This window comes from Chaetodon auriga, chromosome 11 (genome assembly GCF_051107435.1).
Source record: "Chaetodon auriga isolate fChaAug3 chromosome 11, fChaAug3.hap1, whole genome shotgun sequence".
Taxonomy (NCBI): Eukaryota; Metazoa; Chordata; class Actinopteri; order Chaetodontiformes; family Chaetodontidae; genus Chaetodon; species Chaetodon auriga.
This window is the reverse complement of record NC_135084.1, coordinates 14,184,717-14,205,976: the sequence shown is the minus strand read 5'-3', so window position 1 is coordinate 14,205,976 and position 21,260 is coordinate 14,184,717. Positions and strand designations below refer to the sequence as shown.

The 21,260-nt window shown below is 45.1% G+C and overlaps 1 protein-coding gene across 4 annotated transcripts in view; it reads right to left on the bottom strand.

Moving 5' to 3' along the window:
* Nucleotides 1-18,162, bottom strand: part of slit1a (slit homolog 1a (Drosophila)) — a 90,130-nt gene extending 71,968 nt beyond the window's left edge. For all 4 annotated transcript variants that reach the window (XM_076742822.1, XM_076742824.1, XM_076742823.1 and 1 more), the window contains exons 1-4: nucleotides 17,520-18,162; nucleotides 6,915-6,986; nucleotides 4,420-4,491; nucleotides 2,851-2,922 (exon numbers count right to left, since the gene is read on the bottom strand). In XM_076742822.1, the coding sequence (XP_076598937.1) occupies nucleotides 2,851-2,922; nucleotides 4,420-4,491; nucleotides 6,915-6,986; nucleotides 17,520-17,728 (425 nt within the window). In that variant the 5' untranslated portion in view covers nucleotides 17,729-18,162. The remainder of the gene's footprint in view (nucleotides 1-2,850; nucleotides 2,923-4,419; nucleotides 4,492-6,914; nucleotides 6,987-17,519) is intronic.
* Between the last annotated feature and the right edge of the window lie 3,098 nt (nucleotides 18,163-21,260).

The following is a 21,260-nucleotide window of genomic DNA, read 5'->3' as shown; positions in this document are numbered from 1 at the left end:
CATCCATCACAGGCAGCTTTAACTAACTCTAACTATCTCTAATCATCTCTAATCAATTCCAATTATCTCTACTCTGCACCTCATGCATCAGTGTCTCTGGTATCGCTCAGGCATGGGAAGAGACAGGGGAGTGGGGGCGTAGATAAAGAGGTAGGCTCTCGAAACAGAGAGCAGAACATGTGGCTCAGTAACACACTGTATACGTGCACTATCTCAGTTCCCTTGTGGCGAACACAAAAGGAGACATACTGTTGCATTTTCAACAAGCTAAGGTTCAAGCTTTTGCAGAATTTTACAAAGTTAAAATGTAATTATTTGTAAATCAGAATTTATTCTCATCTTGCAAGATTCCAGAGAAGATTTGCCATTTTTCAAAATCAGTGTTCTAGCAAGAGCGCTTGCATTAATTCTCCATTTTCCCTCCGCAGTGAAAACTCATTACCCCGTTAGCTTAATGACTGCATGGGAGTCAAGTGTGTAAAAACTCCCCACAAATCAACAGTCGCCTGCTCATTTAACCGACAGCCTTTTATTAACCCAGCTCGCTTTTCCTCAAAAGTTTAATGAGAGCGACAATCTCCTCTGCTAGTCCTCCCTCCTCTATCCCCTACGTCCTCCTTTCTGTTTGTCCTCTCAGCAGGATGCCTAAGACAAATAGCCACTTTGTTCGACAAGCTTTTCCTCAAACGCTTACTCCAGAATGAGCAAAAAGAAAGATGAGGAGAGGAGTGTAAGATAGACAGAGAGGAAGAGTGTAAAAAGTACAGAATAAGTGGAAGGGGGCAGTAAATCCTGCGTCCAAGAAACCATCTGGGTTAGTGCTCCACCTGAGGGCAGCGGGCTCTCACATTAACCTTTCTTGTTGGGATCATGAAGGCAGACCCTAACAAGCCCAGATGAGCACTTTGAGCAAGTGCAAAGACTGTCACACAAATACAGAAGATGCAACCATAGACTCTGTGTCTGTTTCTCTCTCTGTCATCCTCAGACACACACACACACGTACACACACACACACACACACCCACACACACACGAAATAGCAGCGAAAGTCTTCCCCTGGGAGCTGAGAACCTTTTAAGTCCATTAAAAGCTGCTGGCGGGAGCGAGACAAGGCTGTAACCTAACCGCATCAGACTGGAACCAGAACCCACGGTGTGGCTCAGACACACCGCTCAGGAGTTAAGAAACACATTAGGAAAAACTTTTGTCTTCTACTGCTGTTCCTGATCCCACGCTACTAGACCTAATTTTTAACAAGCGCTAGAAGTCTTTCATAAAGTCGCAACTGTCAATCAAACACAGGCGCCATAGAGATTGCGTTATTTTCGATTCCATGGCCCTGGATTATACATTTGTTTTAACTGCTGAAGAATGTAAGGCACTTCCACACCTGAAAAGCTTCAAGGTCCATTACAGTCCTCTTTTATCCAGCCAAGGATAAAGAACAAATGAGTGTATACACAGACACAGAGCAAATCGATTAAGCGATGTTAAACAAAGTCTCATTCTCCAGAACGTGGCAGAAAAGCCAGCGCTAGGTTTAGAATAATGAGCGTGAAGTTAGATTGGATGAAACAGGGGAGCTGTGTTAGCACAATCCTCTGGCTGTTGGCAGAGCCCGCTGCTCCAGATGGACTAATCACGCTTGTTCAAGGCCATCCGCTGGTCTGGAAGGCCTCGGTCTGCTCTGTGTCTGTTCCAGCTAGACAGACAACTCAGTGCTGCTCAGTGTTACCAAGCCACAAGCAGGCCAGCCTTGCCCCAAAGGATGAGGCTCTGCCCTACAGCCCTACAGGTTGGTTATGGCATAACGATAGGTGACATGAGGAGATAGTTGCGAGGAAGTGACAGATAGATTCAAGATGGTGTTAAACATCAAACGCAAGATAAACAGATGGAGGGCTGAGGCCCGGGACCATGGGTTAGTAGTACCACTATGTGGGTTGAAGGGAGGGAAATGATTTTTCCATGTCCCACTGTTTCATTATTCCCAGATGCTCCAGGTAGGCTGAACTGGAATAGTGGAAGCTGGAATGATCAGCAACAGGGACACTGATTATTCTTAGGAAAGAAAGAAAAAACACTGAGCCTCGTTGCAGATGGGAATAAAAGTTTAGCATTACTGGGGGATTGTCTCATTGCATGGGGCACAGGAGTGTAAGGCTGTGTGGGTGTGTGACAGTATGGGATTGGCCTTAACAAGTGGAAACTGAATGAAAACAGCGATGACACATTTCATTCATATGATGGAGCTAAATGAGTCCTATGGCAGAGAGGGCTTTGGGGACTTCTCCTGTGACATAAAATAACCTCATTTAGTAACACAGACATCCTCTCACCTTGAACAGAGTTCAAAGTCTAGCGTGTACTTTATTTCAAGTCCCAGTGTCACCAGTGGCTTCTCTCTCAGACAGACTCGCACACAGAAACTGCAGATGACTTGGCTTGAAGGCCCAATGATGTGCAAAGAACTCAGATTTCCACTCATTCAGTTACAGACAGTAAATACAGTGGAAATTACAGGGCACACTTCACACACTTCACCTAATAAGTCAGAATTTTAAAGAGACTTGATGGCATTCCAGCAAGTGCAGTTGAAGCTTAATTGTCCTTTAATTGTGTTTAAACCAAACCAAACCAAACCAAACCAAACCAGAGCCAACATTCAGCAGACTTATTGAAACCATGCTTTGTATATTGCAGTATATTGTTGTAGCGCATACACCTCTGAGCAGTATTGGTGACTCGCTTTATAAAGAAGAGACGAAGAGAGATGGTGTGTGTGCGCTGACTGAGAAGAAGAATTCAGCGTGTGCTCGATTGAAATAAAAAAGTGAATGTACTTACAGTCGAGACAGGGCAGGGTTCTTCTGAAACAGCAACTCAGGAAGCTGCTGCAGTTGATTACGGTTCAGCCGCCTGCGGTAGGGAAAACATATGATCAACCAGTGAGTTTGTGTGTGTGTCTATGCATGTGCGCCCTTGTGTAGGCTGTGAATAATTTCTGCTAGCTGCTGTAGAATCGGCTTAGCCACAGGCTATTGTGTTTCAGTGTGCTCTGAATGTCACATAAATATCCAACTGAAAGTTCAGGGGAATTAAACTTCTAGTCAGAGACAGCGCCGTAAATTATCTCTGCACAGTTAAATTACAACGCTGCGCCTAGCAGAATTCAGTGCCCTGCTGGCTTTCCCAGAGTAACGGAATAGCAACATTTTAAACAAGTGAAATACATCCACCAGTTATCTGAACATGGACAGATTTTATCAGGGCTGAACTATCAAAACAAGATGTTTCTAAATAAAATTAAGAGAATTGGATGAGCCTATTCTAGCCCAAGGAAGCACTGACAGGAATGGTGGTTGGCAACAGACTCCATGTCAAACAACTAACGTCCAAGACTGGCAGGCTTTATGCAAATACGACAATTAAGTCAATGAGGAACAGACTGTTGCTAATCTGTTGGAAACCACAACTCTCTTCTCCCTGAATGGCCCATTGGAGGCACATGGGAGTGAAAGCAGCGGCTGTGGCAGAGAGAGGCTGCAAATCTGAAAGGCAGGCCGCTGCCATTCCTTCAGACGCAGTCAGACAGATGTTTGGATCTGTGCCACTCACTGTACACACTGAGAAGAGTGCTTGGCCAGCCGAGGTGGAGATTTAGTACGCAATGGGCATTAATGGTCTGCTGCCGCTGCGTTCACACTGAACTGTACCTGCTGGTGGGTTAGTGGCTTTTAAACATTATAGAAACGAGCCGCTTAATTTCCACATTGGTCTGGCACATGGATATGTCTACCCAATGTTTGGGATCAGTTGAATGTGGAGGGGGAGGGAAGCTGTGCATGGCCCCGAGTTTGGTAATGTAAATTGTTAATGTGGGTTTCAGATCAGGGGAAAGTCTTTTAAAAGTTAACCACTATGTGAGCATGACGGCATGTGTCCATAAAGTCATCTGCTGTGCAGGTTTCCATGTGGGTAGCTCTATTGATTTGCTAATGAGCTGGTCGAGGTGTGGTTGACTGTGTTTGTCTGTGTGTTTTCCCAGCCGGTTTACAAGCTGTCGAGGAGTCCTGGTGCTGTCCAGATGAGCTAGGGCCTGCGGTGGGGGAGGCCTCTTAAGCCCACATATCCCACTGAGGGCAATCCTGTCAGGCAAAGCTAATAAAAAATACTCCCAACCCACGCTGTACCCTCTCAGCGCCATCTGACCACAATGGAATGACAGGGAAGTGCCTCACACTTGATACACCATTTATGGTCTGTTCCTCCTGTTAGTCTCATTACACTAATACAAGTATTGAAAGGAGATCAGAAGAAGGGCGGCATTTTCATTTGAAGTTCAAGTTTAGAAAAGGCATAAAAATGTGTTATTTCTGGTCAGCCTATCTACAGACAACCCTGGGTGGTACTCACAGTCTCTCCAGCTCCTTCATGTCATCAAAAGCCCCACGCTCGATCACAGTAATCTGATTCTCCATCAGCTGCCTGCAGAAAGAGGACAGAAAGAGAGCCTTAAAAACTATGTGATACAGTGTGGCTTTGACTTTTTAACGAGACTGTAGACGGCCACTCAGGTTTTAACAAAGTATAGGGGGGCTTTGGGGTTTGGGTGGCGAGACCTCTTGCAGCATGTATATTTAAGCTGGGTGCACTATATTCAACACCTCTCTCTCACACACACAGGGCAGCGGTGTGGACTGGGGGCACAGTGTGGAATCTTGGCAAAAGAAGCAGGAGTAGCAGCCAGGAAAGTATCTAAGGTGGCTCAGAAAGTGTGGGTCCGGGCTCTGGTGTGGTCCACTGGGTGTAGCGGCTGGGTGGAGGCTAGACGAAAGGTAGGCATGGGGTCAGAAAGTGTAAGAGGGGAAACTGAGGTGGGCTCCAAGGTTTTTACAATTGGCACAATCAAGGGAAAGTAGGCTGCGTGTGTGTGTGTGTGTGTGTGTGTGTGTGTGTGTGTGTGTGTGTGTGTGTGTGTGTGTGTGTGTGCCTGTTGGATAGCATAGTTGGACAGTATCAGAGTTGCAGGCAGTACATCAAGGCTATTAGTCATATAAACACAAACAGGGATGCACACAAACATACAGTACACGCACACAAGCTGGAACACACCCTTTCCTCACCTACATTGCCAAAGCTAACGCACGAAAAAAGAGTCTTGGATGGTTTTGGAAGTGTTACAATAACACAAGGCCAGGAAGGAGAGAAAAGCGTCCAGCAGCTTCAGAAGCAACAAGAGCTTTCCTTCATTACGTATACAACTGTTCTGTGTTGAAGGCAACCTCTCATGTCTCCTGTGAGGCTACGCTGCGCTGCAACTCAGCAGTCTGGGCTTCCTCTCCATCGAATATAAATGCTAATCACTGTTCGCACTCCATAAACATAGAGAGAAAAGTGCAATTCACCTCCGATCTCTTTCTCATGAATTTAGATGGAAGTGCAAAAAAATCGTGATGAGTACTTTTGAATTGAGAAAAACTTTTCTTTTTTTTTTTTTTTTTACACATAGACAGTCTGAGGGCAAGCAGCCTTCAGTTTTTCTGATCTCTTTCTTTCCTCTATTGTTCTGCATTTCCTCCCTCGCACACACACACACACACACACACACACACACACACACACACACACTGCTGATTTAGACCAGCCAAGCACCCACTGCTGCCAGACGAAGGGGAGGTAAATCAGCTGTGTTGATTTTAGACTGACAGGATAGATGGCAGCTGACTGTAAAGATAAACTTCTGTTCCTGTTTGGCTCCTTCTGAGGGTTGCCCAGGGGTCAGCAGGATCAGAGGTCAACCCTCTGTTAGTCTTAATGTTGTCGCGCCACAGAGGTCACCCCCCAGTGCACAGTGACAGACTTTTTTCTGGTTGCACACAGACATGCCATGTACCTACACCATGTTAATCATGCATCATGTATATATGGTTGACTGACATTTCAGAAAGCGCACAGTGTGTGTGTGTGTGTGTGTGTGTGTGTGTGTGTGTGTGTGTGTGTGTGTGTGTTTTTGCAGCACAGTGGTGGCTGTGAAGGAATCAGAGGCTTTAAAGCTATGGGAAGTTCTGTCTTTAGTACCCCTGCAAGGAGTTGTTTCCTTCTTACTTGCTAGTGACAAGCTGATGACATGAAGGCATTTAACCTCCATGTGGGGGTAGAAGGTGGCGCAGAAAAGGAGGCATGCATAGGAAGATGGGAGAGGACAAGGGGCAGTAGGCACAAGCAGGCTGAAGCTCAGAAAATACGGGGAAGACAGGGGGATGGGCGAGTAATGATGAGGCTTGAAAATAGTCCGGCTTCGCTGGGTAGCAGGAATTATGCGCAGCTCGTGTTACATCTAAAACATGTTCAGGTCTACACGGCTTCCCCTCTGGCAGTGTTTTAACACCTATGGCACTGCTCACAACTGTGTGCGCACACATGCACACATGTAGACACTTTTACAACTACTTTAATACCTGAAGTCACAAGTGCTGTTTAATTTCAACACAGAGGGAGTCAATGACTTCACCTGAATGTGTTAACTGTGTTGAGAGCCTATTTAGGAGTGGCATTTGTGTACACATTACATGTTGATGTGTGGGAACAGAGGGCAAGTGAGCGTGTGTGCGTCTAAGGGACAATAAGTGCTACTACAACAGACAGAATACAGTGAGAGAGAAGTCCATTACTTCACTTGCTGCAGTCGCTCAGTAGCTTAATGTACTCTGGAGTAGGACTCTTGACAGAAGCATCTCCACTTCACTGGGTTTATGCTAATTTCAGCAGGGAGACCGTACAACTTGTGAGCTGCAAGGTTAGATACAGCTCAGGTATGCACGAATAGATAAACTCAAACACTGACATGCACCACAGATAAACATACAGACACCTCATCGTCACACATGAACATGAAGGCAGGTACTTACAGAACTCGGATGTACTTTAGTCCAGCAAAGTCACTCTTGGTGATGCGTGTGAGGTTATTCCCATTCAGCTCCCTGCGAAGAGAGACACGCAAACATATATGAATAATTCACCTTTATTCTCCCTCTGAACCTGTTAAGCCTTATGACTAAAGGAGCGGGCAGGAACATGGAGGCATCTCTGCCTGATACCTGAAGCTTTGCAACACACACAACCACACACAGTGCACACACACATTGCCTCAAGCTGTTTACTAAAGCATACTTCTGGTGTAATATATGCTGAGAATGTCTCAAATTGCTGGCATTTTTATGAAAGGCAAATTGCTTCAGACGTGATGTGAAATGTAACATGTATTGATTGGTAGAATCAGAAAGGTTGTGTTAAAGGGAAGTTCACACTTTGTTCTAATTCCACTGGGAGATATTAAGAGGTCCTATTAAAATGGAAGCCACATTTGAGCTGCCTGTTTGTCTTTCTATTCCAGCCCTCTGCCACCAACACCCACAACCCCCCTCTCTCTCTGTCTGCCCTGTCCTTCTACTGTTGGTGCGGATTAGCAGGAGCCAGTGGAGAGGATTTGGGTAGGGCCACAAGGCCAGAAAGCTAAGTGCTGTGGATATAATGGGAGCAGCCTCCCTGCTGAGAGCTGGCCATCGCTGCAAAAGGCAGAGACAAAATAGTTGAAAAAGAGAGGTTTCGAATTTACTGTTGGTTTCTTACAAATCAACTATCCTCTCATGGCTGACAACAATACTTTCCAGAGTGTTGTGCATTTGATGAATGTAGCATGTTAAACTTGTGGCACCACCAGTGTTTTGGTGCATTCAGTTATCTTTGCTGATATAAGAAAGGTTTGTATTGTCGTTTGTTGCAGCAAGAGACTGAGAAAGATTCATATTTAACCTCAGTAGCAGATTGTATTCTCTTGGCAGAGGGAAAAGAAAGCAGGCATAAAAGCATGCAAACGTTTCTCTGTGCTACTGCACTTTATGAGCCCACCCTACCCTGACCCACCAACCCCCCCCCCCCCAAAGCACAACCAAAAAACTGGCTCCAAATCTACGCCGAAAGCGCTGGTCTCTCTCCCTCAGTCACTCTCTTTTTCTCTCGTCTAATGACCACTCCAGGGACTGTAGCGCTATGCAGTGCGAAAGAGAACGGTCATTATAGACAGATGGTGTGTGTGTGTGTGTGTGTGTGCGCGTGTGTGTACACAGGTGCATCGGCGGGCCAAGCGACAGGGCCACGGGAAATAAATAATGGACTGGGCTTCATTAGCCTGGGCTCCGATACACACACACATACACACACACACTCACACACTCACACACTCACACACACATGTGGTGCTCATTACAGGTGCTTACGCAGATAGGCACACACATACACCCACACACACTTCTGGATTCTCAATGTCTTATCTTCAGGGTGGTCACTGCAGATGAGACCCGGAGAACATTAAAAGATGAAAAATAGAAGAGGAGAAAGGGGAGAGAGATGGTGAAAGTGAGGGGTGGAAGGGGGAATATGTGGAAAAACGAGTCACACATAAACGAGTAAAACCACACGTTTCTCCCCCAGCAATGAGATCTTGCTTTATCCTGTAATAAGAGACATGCCATTGTTTCTGCTTGTTGCCTAATCAAAGGCGTTATGCAACAAAGTGTTTTGATAGTTCTGGTGACTGAACTAAATTTACGGTTCCTGGAAACTTCTTCAGACGATGTTGCATTATCCTACTGGAAGCACCCACCCAAAGCCATATTGGCCATGCACCTGTTCAGAAGCTGTGACATTTAGGCAATGCTCAAATGCCACCAGCAGCCTATGATGCTTTAACTACTCAGGATCCACACTGTTTATGACATATTCTGACCTTTATCATTGGCATTTTGCAACAGAAACCATGCAGTATTTTCATGTCCTTGAGATTGCCCAGGTGATAATCAGGCCTTTGAAAATTGCCCAGGTAATAACGTTTCCTCTGCAGCTCATCTGCTACAAGTGTTGATGACTTGTGCATGCTGACATGCTCTTCTGCAGTTAATGCTGAGATGTAAATGGCACATTAGGGAAATTCACTGTCCCTGGCATTCATTTTGCATGAAAGGGGAAATGTTCCTAATAAAGTGCACATCAGGCTTCATGATAAAAGCATATGGCCCACATATAATGCTACAGCTCCTGGTGTTTGACCCATCTGATGATGTCTGCTGACCCAAGGGAGTATTCTGTCTCTGGGGAAACTTGCCAAACTTACTCCCATCTGTAAGGAGGCTCTGTTGCTCTGGCTGGAAAGTAGCTGGGATTCACATCAGCTTTAGATTGGGAAGTCATTTTTGCACGTGCATGCGCGCACACACAGATGTACACGTCAGTGAACTTTGGTGCTAAGTTCTGCATGGATGAACAAATCTAGGTGAACCTACATACAGAAAGGTGAGAGAATATGAACTCTAGACATGCATAAAGTCTGGAGTCTGCGGTGCTGGTCTCTGTTGAGGCCACTTCATGCTAAAGAAATATATGGTGTCAAAGCCTCAAAGAAAAATCTGCTGTTTATTAGCTACAATATCAGTCACTGCTATTTTCTTTGTTTTACAATCAAAGGAAGCAAAGCAATGGCTTTTGGCACTGCAGCAAAGGCACATTCACTCCTTTCATAGACAGATGTTTTGTAGTACTGATGGGTTTTCACATTACTATACTGCAGTATTACTTTAGAGGCAGAAAATTATTAGGTATCATTCCCAGTTCCTACAGCGAAGGATTTCCACCCCCAACTGCGTCAGTCAAATCCATTCCATCCTCTGGAAACTCTGTAAGGATTCCCAGTGCTGACACACTTCCTGCAGAGCGAGTGGATTTATGACATCACTATCTAATCCCCCTTCATCTTCCGTCCGAAATTGATTGATGTCTGGGAGTACTTCCTGGTTCACTCTCCCTCGAGTGGACACGCGGCAGCTATGCTCCACCGCTCCACATCTCTATAATTCAAAGGGGCTCAGAGCACTGCTACAACACTGAAAAACTCATTATGTTTATTTCTGCCAGCTGCTGGGGTGCCTCTGCTGAGGGGGACCTGGTTTGAATTGAGCAACATTACACGAAATGAAACCCAAAGACTACAGGGAGGATAAGCAAACACGCTGGCTCACTAAGGCCTGCATACAGATACACTCACGCAGATACAAATATCCACATGTGCTCTGTTTCTTAAACACACACACAGAGACCATATAAATATACTGTAACAAGGAATGCACACAAGCAACCTACTGTCATGTACACAAAAAGCACCTGTGGGGAAGGAGGGGGCCACAGCAAAACTCAAATGAATATGAAGAGGGCTACCAAGTCGAAATGATAAAGGCATAACAAGGCAGACCACTCTGTTTTAACTTTCATTCTAACCTTTGAATGATCAGTTAAATTGCTGCCACACTTTGGACTTTGGGGTTGGAGTAACATTACTAGGGTTAGACAGGACTCCTAAAACGAAACGTGGGTCACTGTTAGTACCAAGCTTCGGTTTAATGCTCGTAGCCATAAAACATCTGCCGATGCAAAGCTTTGAGGCTGTGGCCAAAAAGTAGTTGGATCAAGACACAATGTGGACAGGGTTGCAAGCTTTGCAAATGTGGCTGGCAGGCTAACAAACACATTTCACAAGATGAAATGAGCACACCTTCTATGGTACATGTAATTCCCTTCACACTCCAGACCTATCTCAACACTCCTGGCCAGTGCAGTCCCTCCCATACTGCAGCGCATTTTTTTGAGCGAGGACAAACTGAAGCAGCACCATGACAATCCTTCATCTAGGGGTCAAACTGGATATTGGGCAGTTTTACTGTTTCGCAGGTCAAAGTTCATTCCTCCTGAACTCTACATGAGGCCAAAAAATGGGAGTAAAACTAACTCCCTAAATTAAACTACCTAACTATCTAACTCTCTTACCCCCTTCCCCTTCGAAATTAGACGTAAATGACTTATTAAGGTGTTTATTTTTTGCAGAGCAGTCATTCTGTATCACTGCTGTGAGCGCCACAGGACCATTTGTCCTGAACAGCTTTCGCCTGGCAGGGAATACAGAGGCCAGCTGATTGAGGATCAGTGGCACGGAGCGGTCCAAACTCCTCACTGTGGAAACAATCTGATGATCAGAAGCCTGAGGCCCCGTAAAGCCCAAGCGTGTATGCTCATTAACCACAATCACACACTGATAATGCTATTTGACCAGACCAGCAAGCGCTCTCCCTAATGAATGAACTGAACAGGTTGAGAAGCTGTGGAAGAGTGAAGCCTTCCTCCTCCCCCAGACTTTACAACATATGGAAGTGACAGCCGTGAAACACGCAGGAGGAGAGAAGGTGGGGGGGGGGGGGGGGGGGGGGTAGAGTCACTGAGAGACAGAAAAAAGACAGAGCTGCTCTGACAGTGTTGTTAGCTGCCTAAAAGCGACGGTGTGGAGCGGTGTGGCGGAGTGTTGCGAGTAGCCGGGGAGCTGTGAAGAGCTGACGGGCTGTCTGGGCAACATCAGTGGAGAGATGAGACCTGGTAGACTATGAGGAGAAAAAGTGACCTACATACTAGCTGGTCCGACGGGCTACGGAACCAGGCGGTACCATCCGGGCTCACAACCTCCTGCTCAAAAACAGAGAGACTCAGGAAGTGAAAGAAAGAAAGAGAAAGAGAGAGAGAGAAAGCAGACCACCATGACCAAAATAACACACTCTTAAACCCAACTGGAACACTTCTATCCACACTAAGAGGTCAGATTTCTGCTCAGCTTGAACAAAACATTCCCTCCCATTGAAATGCGGCTTTCAGACGAGCAGTTAAGGCCCTCAACTGTACATTTTTAGTGCATGTGTGCGTCAGCGAGCGTCCAAGCGTGCGTGTGTGTGCATAGACGTCTGAGAGTGTTTTCCCAGCTCCTGGGCTCCTCAAGGGCTATTTACAGTTTTCATTCTGCACAGTCAGGCCTCAGGAGCAAGATTACTGATAGGAAAGGTAAACATTAAGCAGATCCTACACATGCATTACACAGACAGACAGACAGACAGACAGACAGACACACACACACACACACACACACACACACACACACACACACACACCCCTGTCTCAGAACCTTGACCCGTGCAGGGTCTCCTGCATCTTGCAGAGCCTCGTCTCATTTGAAAAAGGCTACAGATAAAAGTCAGGGACCAAAACCCAGGCATCTGTCTTGTGCGTTTTTCACCTGGCCTTCACACAACAACCTTGACAAGGAGACTCAAGAGTTTTTTTCTCTCTATGTAGCAGATGTTGCTGTAAGCAAAAAGCAGACAGATAGCAAGACAGACTGGAAGATGGGAAAAAGAAGCCAGGGAAAAGACAAGGGAGGAAAGTAGCACACAGCCACTTTCTGATCAAACATAGATAACTTATGACACTCTCTCAGGCCGAAGTGAATCAATTAAACATCTGTTCCAATGTGTGTTACTGCCACAGGCTGGAAAAAGAACACACACAGGGCTGTAGTAGGAGCAGAGACTGAAGGGTCTTTCATGGTTTACACTGTATCTGTAGTTTGTTCAGTGACAGACGCTGAGGTTCTGTTGTGGCTTTGAGTCCTGCATGAAGGCATTTAGGCTGTATGAATGTGTACTTTGACTGTAAAGTGTATCATGTGGAGAAAACATCTGCTATGCCACATCTATTATGTTTCAGTTATTCAACACAGAAGACAGAGAAGACGTTTGCCTGACAGATGTGCGCTGAGGACTGGTAATTTGATGGATGCTGCATGTGTGCTTGAATCTGTCTGTTGATCCCCAAGAATAAAGAATGGTTCTATGTTCGTTTCTCTCTTCCCCACTGAGCACACTGATATCTGCATTCCTCCAGCTCTGTGAAAGATTAGCTCATGTGCTGGCAAGTAACCCCAATGCAAAAGCTGGAACAATAAGTGATTAGTCACTCAAAAGAAAATTAATCTGCAACTGTTTTGATTATCAAGTAATTGGTTTTGTCATATTTCAAGCAACAATGACAAACATTCAGCGGTTGCACAATTTACTGCCAGTCTTTGTCATATATCATAGAGAGAGCCCTTGGACTCTTTCTGGGCTGTGGACAACAATATTAGTAGAACATGCTTTTGAGAATTCAGAATGACTCAAGTAGATTACATTAAAACACTCCAATGTTGCACTGAACGCAGCACTGGTATGATAAATGTGCAGACGGGTGCCGATCTCAAGAGCCCCTTACATCTGGATTGCTGTCCATAATTTCCTCTCAAACTTGCATCACATCAAAAGCATTTTGACTAGCGTGAAATGTGGATTATGAAAGCATATCTACAATGTCTGGAGAGTGCTCACTGATGTGCTTTTTAACACACACACACACACACACACACACACACACACACACGCTCAAGTGCATCACCCACCCCCTTCACTCTTCATTGCCTGCTTCTTATTGGCTAGCCAGGAGGGTTAAAAGGAAAGATGGACTTCTGAGAGATGAAAGGTGATCTAGGTGGATTCTCCAAATTCAATTTTCACGGTCTGCTGAGATACAGACACTCTTAGATAGGCGTGCAGAGCAATCATGCATGTACACTCACATATGCACATGCACACACAAATTATGTCAGACAAGAAAAAAAAAAAAAAAAAATGAAAAAAAACGAGCACAGGCTTTGGTGTTGGAAGGCAATCTCTGTCCTGTTAACAGGGTCAATGGGACCTGTGTGCGTCACTCATTAGTGCAATCAAACACTTCCATAAAGTAGCGGCACTCATCACGAGAGCAGGCCAGTGGGTCTGCGGTGGCTTTAGACACACGGCAGCTGGCTTTGACGCTCAGCAGTCTGTCATCACTCTGCTTAGACGAGCAACAGTCTTGTGCGTGTCTGTAAAATGTAAAAAAAGTGATGCTTACACCAGTTGAAAGATAAAAACAGCACACAGGAGCGCGACAGGAGGAACCACTTCTGTCTACAATACCTATATTACCATATACTTTGTCTAGCACAGGACTCATGAGGCAGCTCACAGAATACTGAACTCCACAGACAGCTACAATGATGGCGTCCACCTCAGTATTCAGTGCAAGAGAAAAGACCACAGCTGTGTAGTGCAGGCAGTAAATTGAACTGACTGTGTCCCAGGCCTGTAATTTCACAATCCTCCATTGAGCATAAACATTCTCTGAATGATCTTCATTCCAGGCATTATCACTCCTCACGGGATTACCGGCTGTGAGGATAGATATATTAGACTGTAAAAAAGGACCTGAATGAAATTCAGTCTGCCTCTGGGCTAGACCTATGTTGCCCTTTATAATAAATAACATCGCCTCGTTTATTCATTCATTAGCTTTGTGGTAAAGTTACAAGTCTCTTCTCTCCTCTGTGCAGTAATCCCTTCATTAGTGATAACCACCTCAGTTACTGTGCCAACCTCCCCTTGAATCCTGCTCTCGACCCTCACAGCTCCACCTCTCACCCCACGTCTTTGTCTTTTCCCATCTTGCTCTTCCCACTTTAGTCACGTAGCCAGAGTTGGCAGGTAGTGGCCAGGCCGTGTTCACTCTTGTCAGGGTAAATTATGGATCAGGTGGCCGGTGAGCTGTCAGTTGTACCAGCAATGTACTAGTGCCAACAACACCGCAGGCATTCCCTGGCACATGCACACACACCTCCCACCTCCTGCCCCCAAATACATAAAACTGGTTATCAAAGCGACAGAGGCCCTCGTCTTCAACCACCACCAGGCCTCGTGTGTTTTCATCTAACATTACTTATTCACAGCACGCGTGCACACACACATATGGAGGCACATGCTCAAGTTTATGAACAAACACAAGTGAGCATCAGATTTATACAGGAATGCACGAAAACACACACAAACACACACATATGGTGTGCAGCCTCCTGCTTCCCTATTCTGGAGGAGCTCCAACATGTCCCCAAATCACAGTACAGGGTATTTTCTGGCACTGAAAATACATCATCAATACACTGGCTCTTTGCAATTAAATGAAGGTACACACACACATACACACAAGCACACTCACACTCACACACAGCTCCTCCCCTGCAAATCAACTCATTCATAGATGAGACACACACACTTACTCCAAGCTGCAGAGCTAAGAGAGATGAAGAGAGGGCAGCAGGTTCGCTCAATACCTGTGCACCTAAAAGCTTAACTATCAACCTTTACTGTCTATGTAGAGTCACTTTAATCAGCTTGACAGATGCTGCTTTTGTCTGGGCTTTGCCTGGTATCAATGTGACTACTATGTGCTATACAGCAGATGAACATAGACAAGAGCAGGAGACAAGGGAAGGAGAAGGAGAGAGGATGGATGCAGAGAGGGAGCAGAGGGGGAGGGAGAGGCCAGTGGCCCATACGAGGCAGGGTGTGATTTTAATACATGGAGCTCACAGTCTCATTACAGGTTTCAGTCTGAGGAGCGCAGAGGTCAGACCTGATCCAAACCCACACTGACAAGTGCAAATGGGATTCTGCTGTCTGTCTCAACACCCACCATACACACACACACCCCGCCCCACAAACACACACACTTTCTCCCAAAACCAACCCCCTTCTTTTCTGATGCACACACTCTCCCAGAAGCATCACCCTGGCCTGTATGCATTAGCACAAGCACACACATGCATTCATACAGATGTCCATACGCGTACAGTTAGCTTTCTCTAGTCTGTGTCTGCTTTCTCTCCCAACACTGATACGACATCTCCTCCTCACCCCAAAGTGAAGCAGGCACATTTTGCAACATTATACGTTGAAATATTTGTCATTCAACTACATTTCTACAATTTCTTTATCCTAAAGACAAGGGGCACCAACTTCTGGGACAATTCTACAAAAACTTCCCCAACTCACTTCTCCTCTTTGACCCCAGTAGCGGTTGCACAATTTCATTCACATAAACACACATTTTCCAGAAACACACACATAAATCTAGCTATGCACATGGGACCATCATGTGAGGCACGACGGGCTGCGTTGACTTGCACAATCACCTTGATGAATCACCCTATGTAACAGCCTGCAGAAGAGGATAGTCTCTATTAAGTGGTACCTTTCAGTGGAGACTCGCTATCTTCTACATGACCTACACACACAGCTAATACATGCACCACCACACACACCCCAAAAAAGGCAACGACCCAGGAATAAATTACACATGACCTTTGTACACATCATGCTTAAAATGCAGCGTCCCGAGTGTGCTAGACGTGCTTGAAAACATCCAGAGATGTTACAACGATAAAATATCTTGCTGTACATGACCTATGAATGCACAAACAACTTTTAACACAGAAATGCTCTTGAGCGGAGGGGCAGCATGTATTTTCAGCGTGAATGGCCATTCATGTAAAAGGAAACCACAAAATGACCATGTTTCCTCTCTGCTTCAATGTTGAAGCAGCATGTGCACATAAGCAACCTGGAAACATGCAGACCGCCAGGCAAAAAAAAAAAAAAAAAGGTGTTCTTAGAAATTAAATATGAAAAGCATAAAATATGCAGCTAGCTCCCACTATGCCAATGCTGCCTCTGACACAGGCTTTCTCTCCTCCGTTCCCACCGCATGTTTTATTCAGGATTGATATTCTAAAAGCTGAAATAGAACAATCTATTTCCCCTTGCACTCCTCACTTCTGATTTACTGATGAATATTTCAGAGGAATGTCAGAAAAGACAGAGGAACTCCACTCTGCAAGCCGGCGTCTGCCTCACCTCTCCCTCCGTCTCCCATCCTCCCTCTGTTTTACAAGACAGCTACGTGATCCTCGTGCAAGACTCACTTAAGTAGCAGATTTGCTTAATTTTCTACGTGATTTAACAATTTGTGGAGTGAGCGTTCAGGGGCATGAGAAGGGAGGAGAGGGGAGTCTTTAGCCCAAGAGTGGAGGAAAGTGAAAAAGGGGGGAGAGGGGGGAAAGAAGAGATAAAGAGGCACAGTGCTGCACAGACAGGACACATGGTATGAGTGGGGGGGGGGGGGATACTCCCAAATATAACAGAATTTTAACTGACCACAGATCAGGCAGCAAATCTGCATCTGTCTCACAATAATTTAAGATTTCAACTTTAAGTCAAACTTCACTTTTTAATCTCTAAATGTACATTAAAAAGTGGAGCAAAAATCTATCTATTTGCTTACAGGATTTGGGGGAAAAAACACATATATAATATATATAATACATGCAGCAAGCATAAACAAGCAGGTATATTATGGACACGTGAAAGGCACACATCTGCTCCTGCTCTTTCCAGTCCCTCATGCCTATTTATACCTGACTGGAATGCCAGTGACTGACTGACTGACACACATATGCAGACACACACGCACACATTTCACAGGCAGGGCTATTGTTCTCTTTCAGTCTGAGCAAAGTCATGTGGACCGCTACAACATATTCAGATATCACAATACAGTACAATATAGCAAAAGAAACAGAAGTGAAAGGAGACAGAAGGACATCGTCACAGAGTTTCTCTGTGACACACACATTCACACACACACACACACACACAAGCAGCTAGAGTGCAGATGGTACTCACAGTCTTTCAGTGTTGCGGGGGATATTCCTTGGCATGGTCCTGAGACCCAGTCCATGGCAGTCAACTGTGGTGCCACTGCAGGTACACAGGGCTGGGCAGGCACTGGCATTGCCCATGAGCAGAGCAGAGAGCATCACCACCCACATCCAGAGCGGCTGCCCGGCCAGCCTGCCCATGCCTGCCCAAGAACAGCTACCTCTGACGGGCATATTCACCACCACTGCAGCCAGCTCTTCTTCCAAAAGCCCCTACTTCTCTCTCTGTCCACCTTTGTCTCACTGCAACAAAAAAAAAAACCAAGAGTCCTGCTACACCTAATTCTATATTTGTGGTGAATGTGAAAAGAAAACAAAACTATAATAAATGCTAATATTTTCCTCTCAGCTGTGAAGCAAAGCAAATCCTTTTTGTTCCTCTAGATTTCTTTTGATGTAGGTATGATATCCACCACAGTTTGCTGATGTTAAAAAAAAAGCTGCTTTCTTTCTCTTATTTTCTCCTTGCAAACTCTTCTCCTCTCTTGTCTTTGTGGAGTTGCTGTACTGTGGTCTGCACACGTCTGCGTCTCTGTCCTCCTCTTACTCAGTCCCGCTCTGCTCTGCTCGCCTGAAGAGAGAGGGAACAGGGAAAGAGCAGAAAGGAAAAAAAAGCCAGTCTCTTTCTCTCTCTCTCTCTCTCTCTCTCTCTCACACACACACACACACACACACACCAGTCATCCATCACAAGGATCTACAAATAGCAGAGCCCCCCCCCGCCCCCCCGACTCCACCCCTACCCTCCTCTCCTCCCCCACTGCTCTCCCTCCTCACACAACACCCCCCCACAGAACCCTGCCTGAACTCACTCTCATTCTCGAGGTCCCTCTTTCATTCCCTTGATTCTATTCACAATACAAATCTACTCCAAGTATCTTTATTTTCCGGGTTTTTTTTTCCTTTCCACTCACTCCACTCCTTCTTTTCTCTCAGGTTTGCCTCCAGGCGAACCCCCAGAGAGAGACCTAACCTGCATGACACTGCATAACCCCTGCCTGAAGGGAGAGGCTGTGAGGAGACTGGGCTGTGTGTGTTTGTGTGTGCATGTAACACAGGAGAATTCACCAGGGAAGAGGGGAATCAACACCTCAGTCCTTGGAGGCAAAAAGCCGAATAAATAATGCGTAAATGTGGGTCTTAACATGTAGATCAAGTATGGCCACACAGATAGAGGCTGCAGCAGGGAACCGGGGTGGAAAAGCTCACACATACACAAACGCAGACTTACAAATATTCACGATCTGGTGGGAGGGCAGACCACAGCCATAAAAAGTAAGTCAACACCATATTTTAAAATCAGCGTAGGCACAGGAACAGAGATTCTATCCTAATATATACAAATGAAAAGACAAACAGCTATACTCACAACCATACCTGCTCTGTTATTTGGATTTACGGGCACACAATCCCTCTCGTAATGGCAGGACCATGCATTCCCTGAAGTGAAGCATAACGGCATAAACTAGACTGTGTTGAGAAGGGAAAATTGAATGATTAGCAGCATCTGCGGGCCATTATTTACTTGAAAGGAATTCTTAGTAAATATTATTTCGCAAAAGTTGACATTTTGTTAAAACAGAGAATATATTAGAGACCAGCCGCTGTTGACAGTGTAATTGTAGCTTTCAGGAAAGTTTTCCAAATCCATATTGATTTGTAGTTCGTGGAATTGCAAATTAGCATCCTGGATGTGGGTAGGAAATGGACCTCTTGTTTTTATGGGTTCAGTCCAAAGTGCATTGTTCACAGTTATCCACACAATAAAACAACTGGTGACACTTTAAAATAAGGTGGAGAAGCTACCAAGGGGGAAAAGAGCAACAACAAGCACTTTCTGTATGACTGTTTTACATCCCCTCATGTGAGGTAGTGCACTGCATGGAGCTTGTTAGTTCAGTTGGGTGATGCTTTGAAATGATGGGACAAAGAAATGACAAAGCTCTGACACTCTATCGCTTTAGTGCCATTTACAAGCTGATGGAGCATCAATGGAGGATGACTCATTAGGCGCTCGTGTAGAGATTCACAGATATCTTGGACTAATTATTATACACTGGCTCATAGATTGAGCTGCATAGTGGCTAGAGGTCTGTTTCAGCACAACTTACTTTATAAAGGAGCCACTTCTAGTGTTCATTAACGAGCAGCTACTTCCCAAATTGTTACGTATTGCTTGGTAACTACTGCCGTTTTCAAAAAGCAAATAAAAGTTAAAACAAACACCTCAGCTTCCCTCAGTCAGTGGCTGTGTTTGGCTCAGCTCGAGTCACTTGGTCTCTGGTCTAACTCCAGAGAGGACTTGGCTGCGGGGTGGATCCTTTCCAACATAAACACCAGCACAGTCACATATACCTAAGAAGTCCATTCACTTTAACTAACAAAGACACAAGGAGAGAAAAGAAACAGACAGGGGAGACGTAGAAAAGCAATTCAGTTTGTGTGCATCTGTCTGTGTCGCTTGACCAGCTCGGCACATGTGCACGTGCATACATGTGCACACGCATATACACCTCAGGAAAAAAAAGCCCCATCTGTCCCAGTAAAAGCGCCAGTGCAGCATAGATCTTCCCTCTATGAATGGCTAATTAAAGAGGAGACAGTGGTGTTTAGTGGTAATGGGGGGTGGTGGTAACGTCCTCCTGCTCTCAGAGCCGTGATAGGAACGCACACAAATACACAACAGAACAGAAAGACGTGGGAGGACATGGCAGCAATTTACAATTAGCCTGAGAGAGGAGGGTTTGGGAAACATAGGACCTCACCAACAACTGATGAGGAACATACTGCCGTTAATGTGATATGGCACCCAATTTAAAAATTCACAGTCTTCCTGAAGCCCGTGGAGTTTGGTAAATATTTTCTTACAGCTCGTCCCCAGTTAGAAATCAAAGATCCAGACTTTCGTCAACACGAAGCAGGCAGCTGCCCGTGGCTGAATAGAGGGATGAATCCATTACTTGACTCACAAAACAGAAATGTGCTCGACAGAAAGAGAGAAAACAGGAAGAAACCAAATTTAGCATCCAGAAAAATCCACAGCATGCATCAAACCCAAGTTATTTGTATTTCACCCTCAGAAGAGAGAGTTAAGACAAATTCCTCCACCGGCCATTGTTGAAAGAATACAAAAGTTTACAAAGCAGGAACAAAAGTATTTGATTTTTTTTTCCCTTTCAATATGTGATCTGTTACTGGTATTTCACTATTCTAGACAGAATTAGCTCCCTCTGAAAGGCATTTGAGTGTGTACATTTAAAGCACAATTACATCCACTCATCATGTATGCTTGTGGGTTTGTGTGCGCACCAGATAATGTAAAGTTGATTACAGTATGTCTGACTCATTTTACAGTCATCATGCTCATTCTGGAGCAGGAATGCTAAATAAAACCCCTCTGGAGTTTTGGCTCTAAAACAATACTATTCCTATCATGGAAGATGTCTGTTGTATATTTACAGAACATGAGAAAAAGCAGACCCATTCTCACAGATGTTTACAACATATACTTACAATACCAAACATGCATTGACATGGACACCATAATGACACACTAAGACATTCCTCCTATTGTGGAGAGCATGCCTCCACTCTTACTATCCACCCACTGACCCTCCAACTCCATAAAATATGCTCAATTTGGGAAATATTTACTGCAAACAGCAACAATTTTGGTAACACTATTATGTTTCCCTTCAGTTGCCTT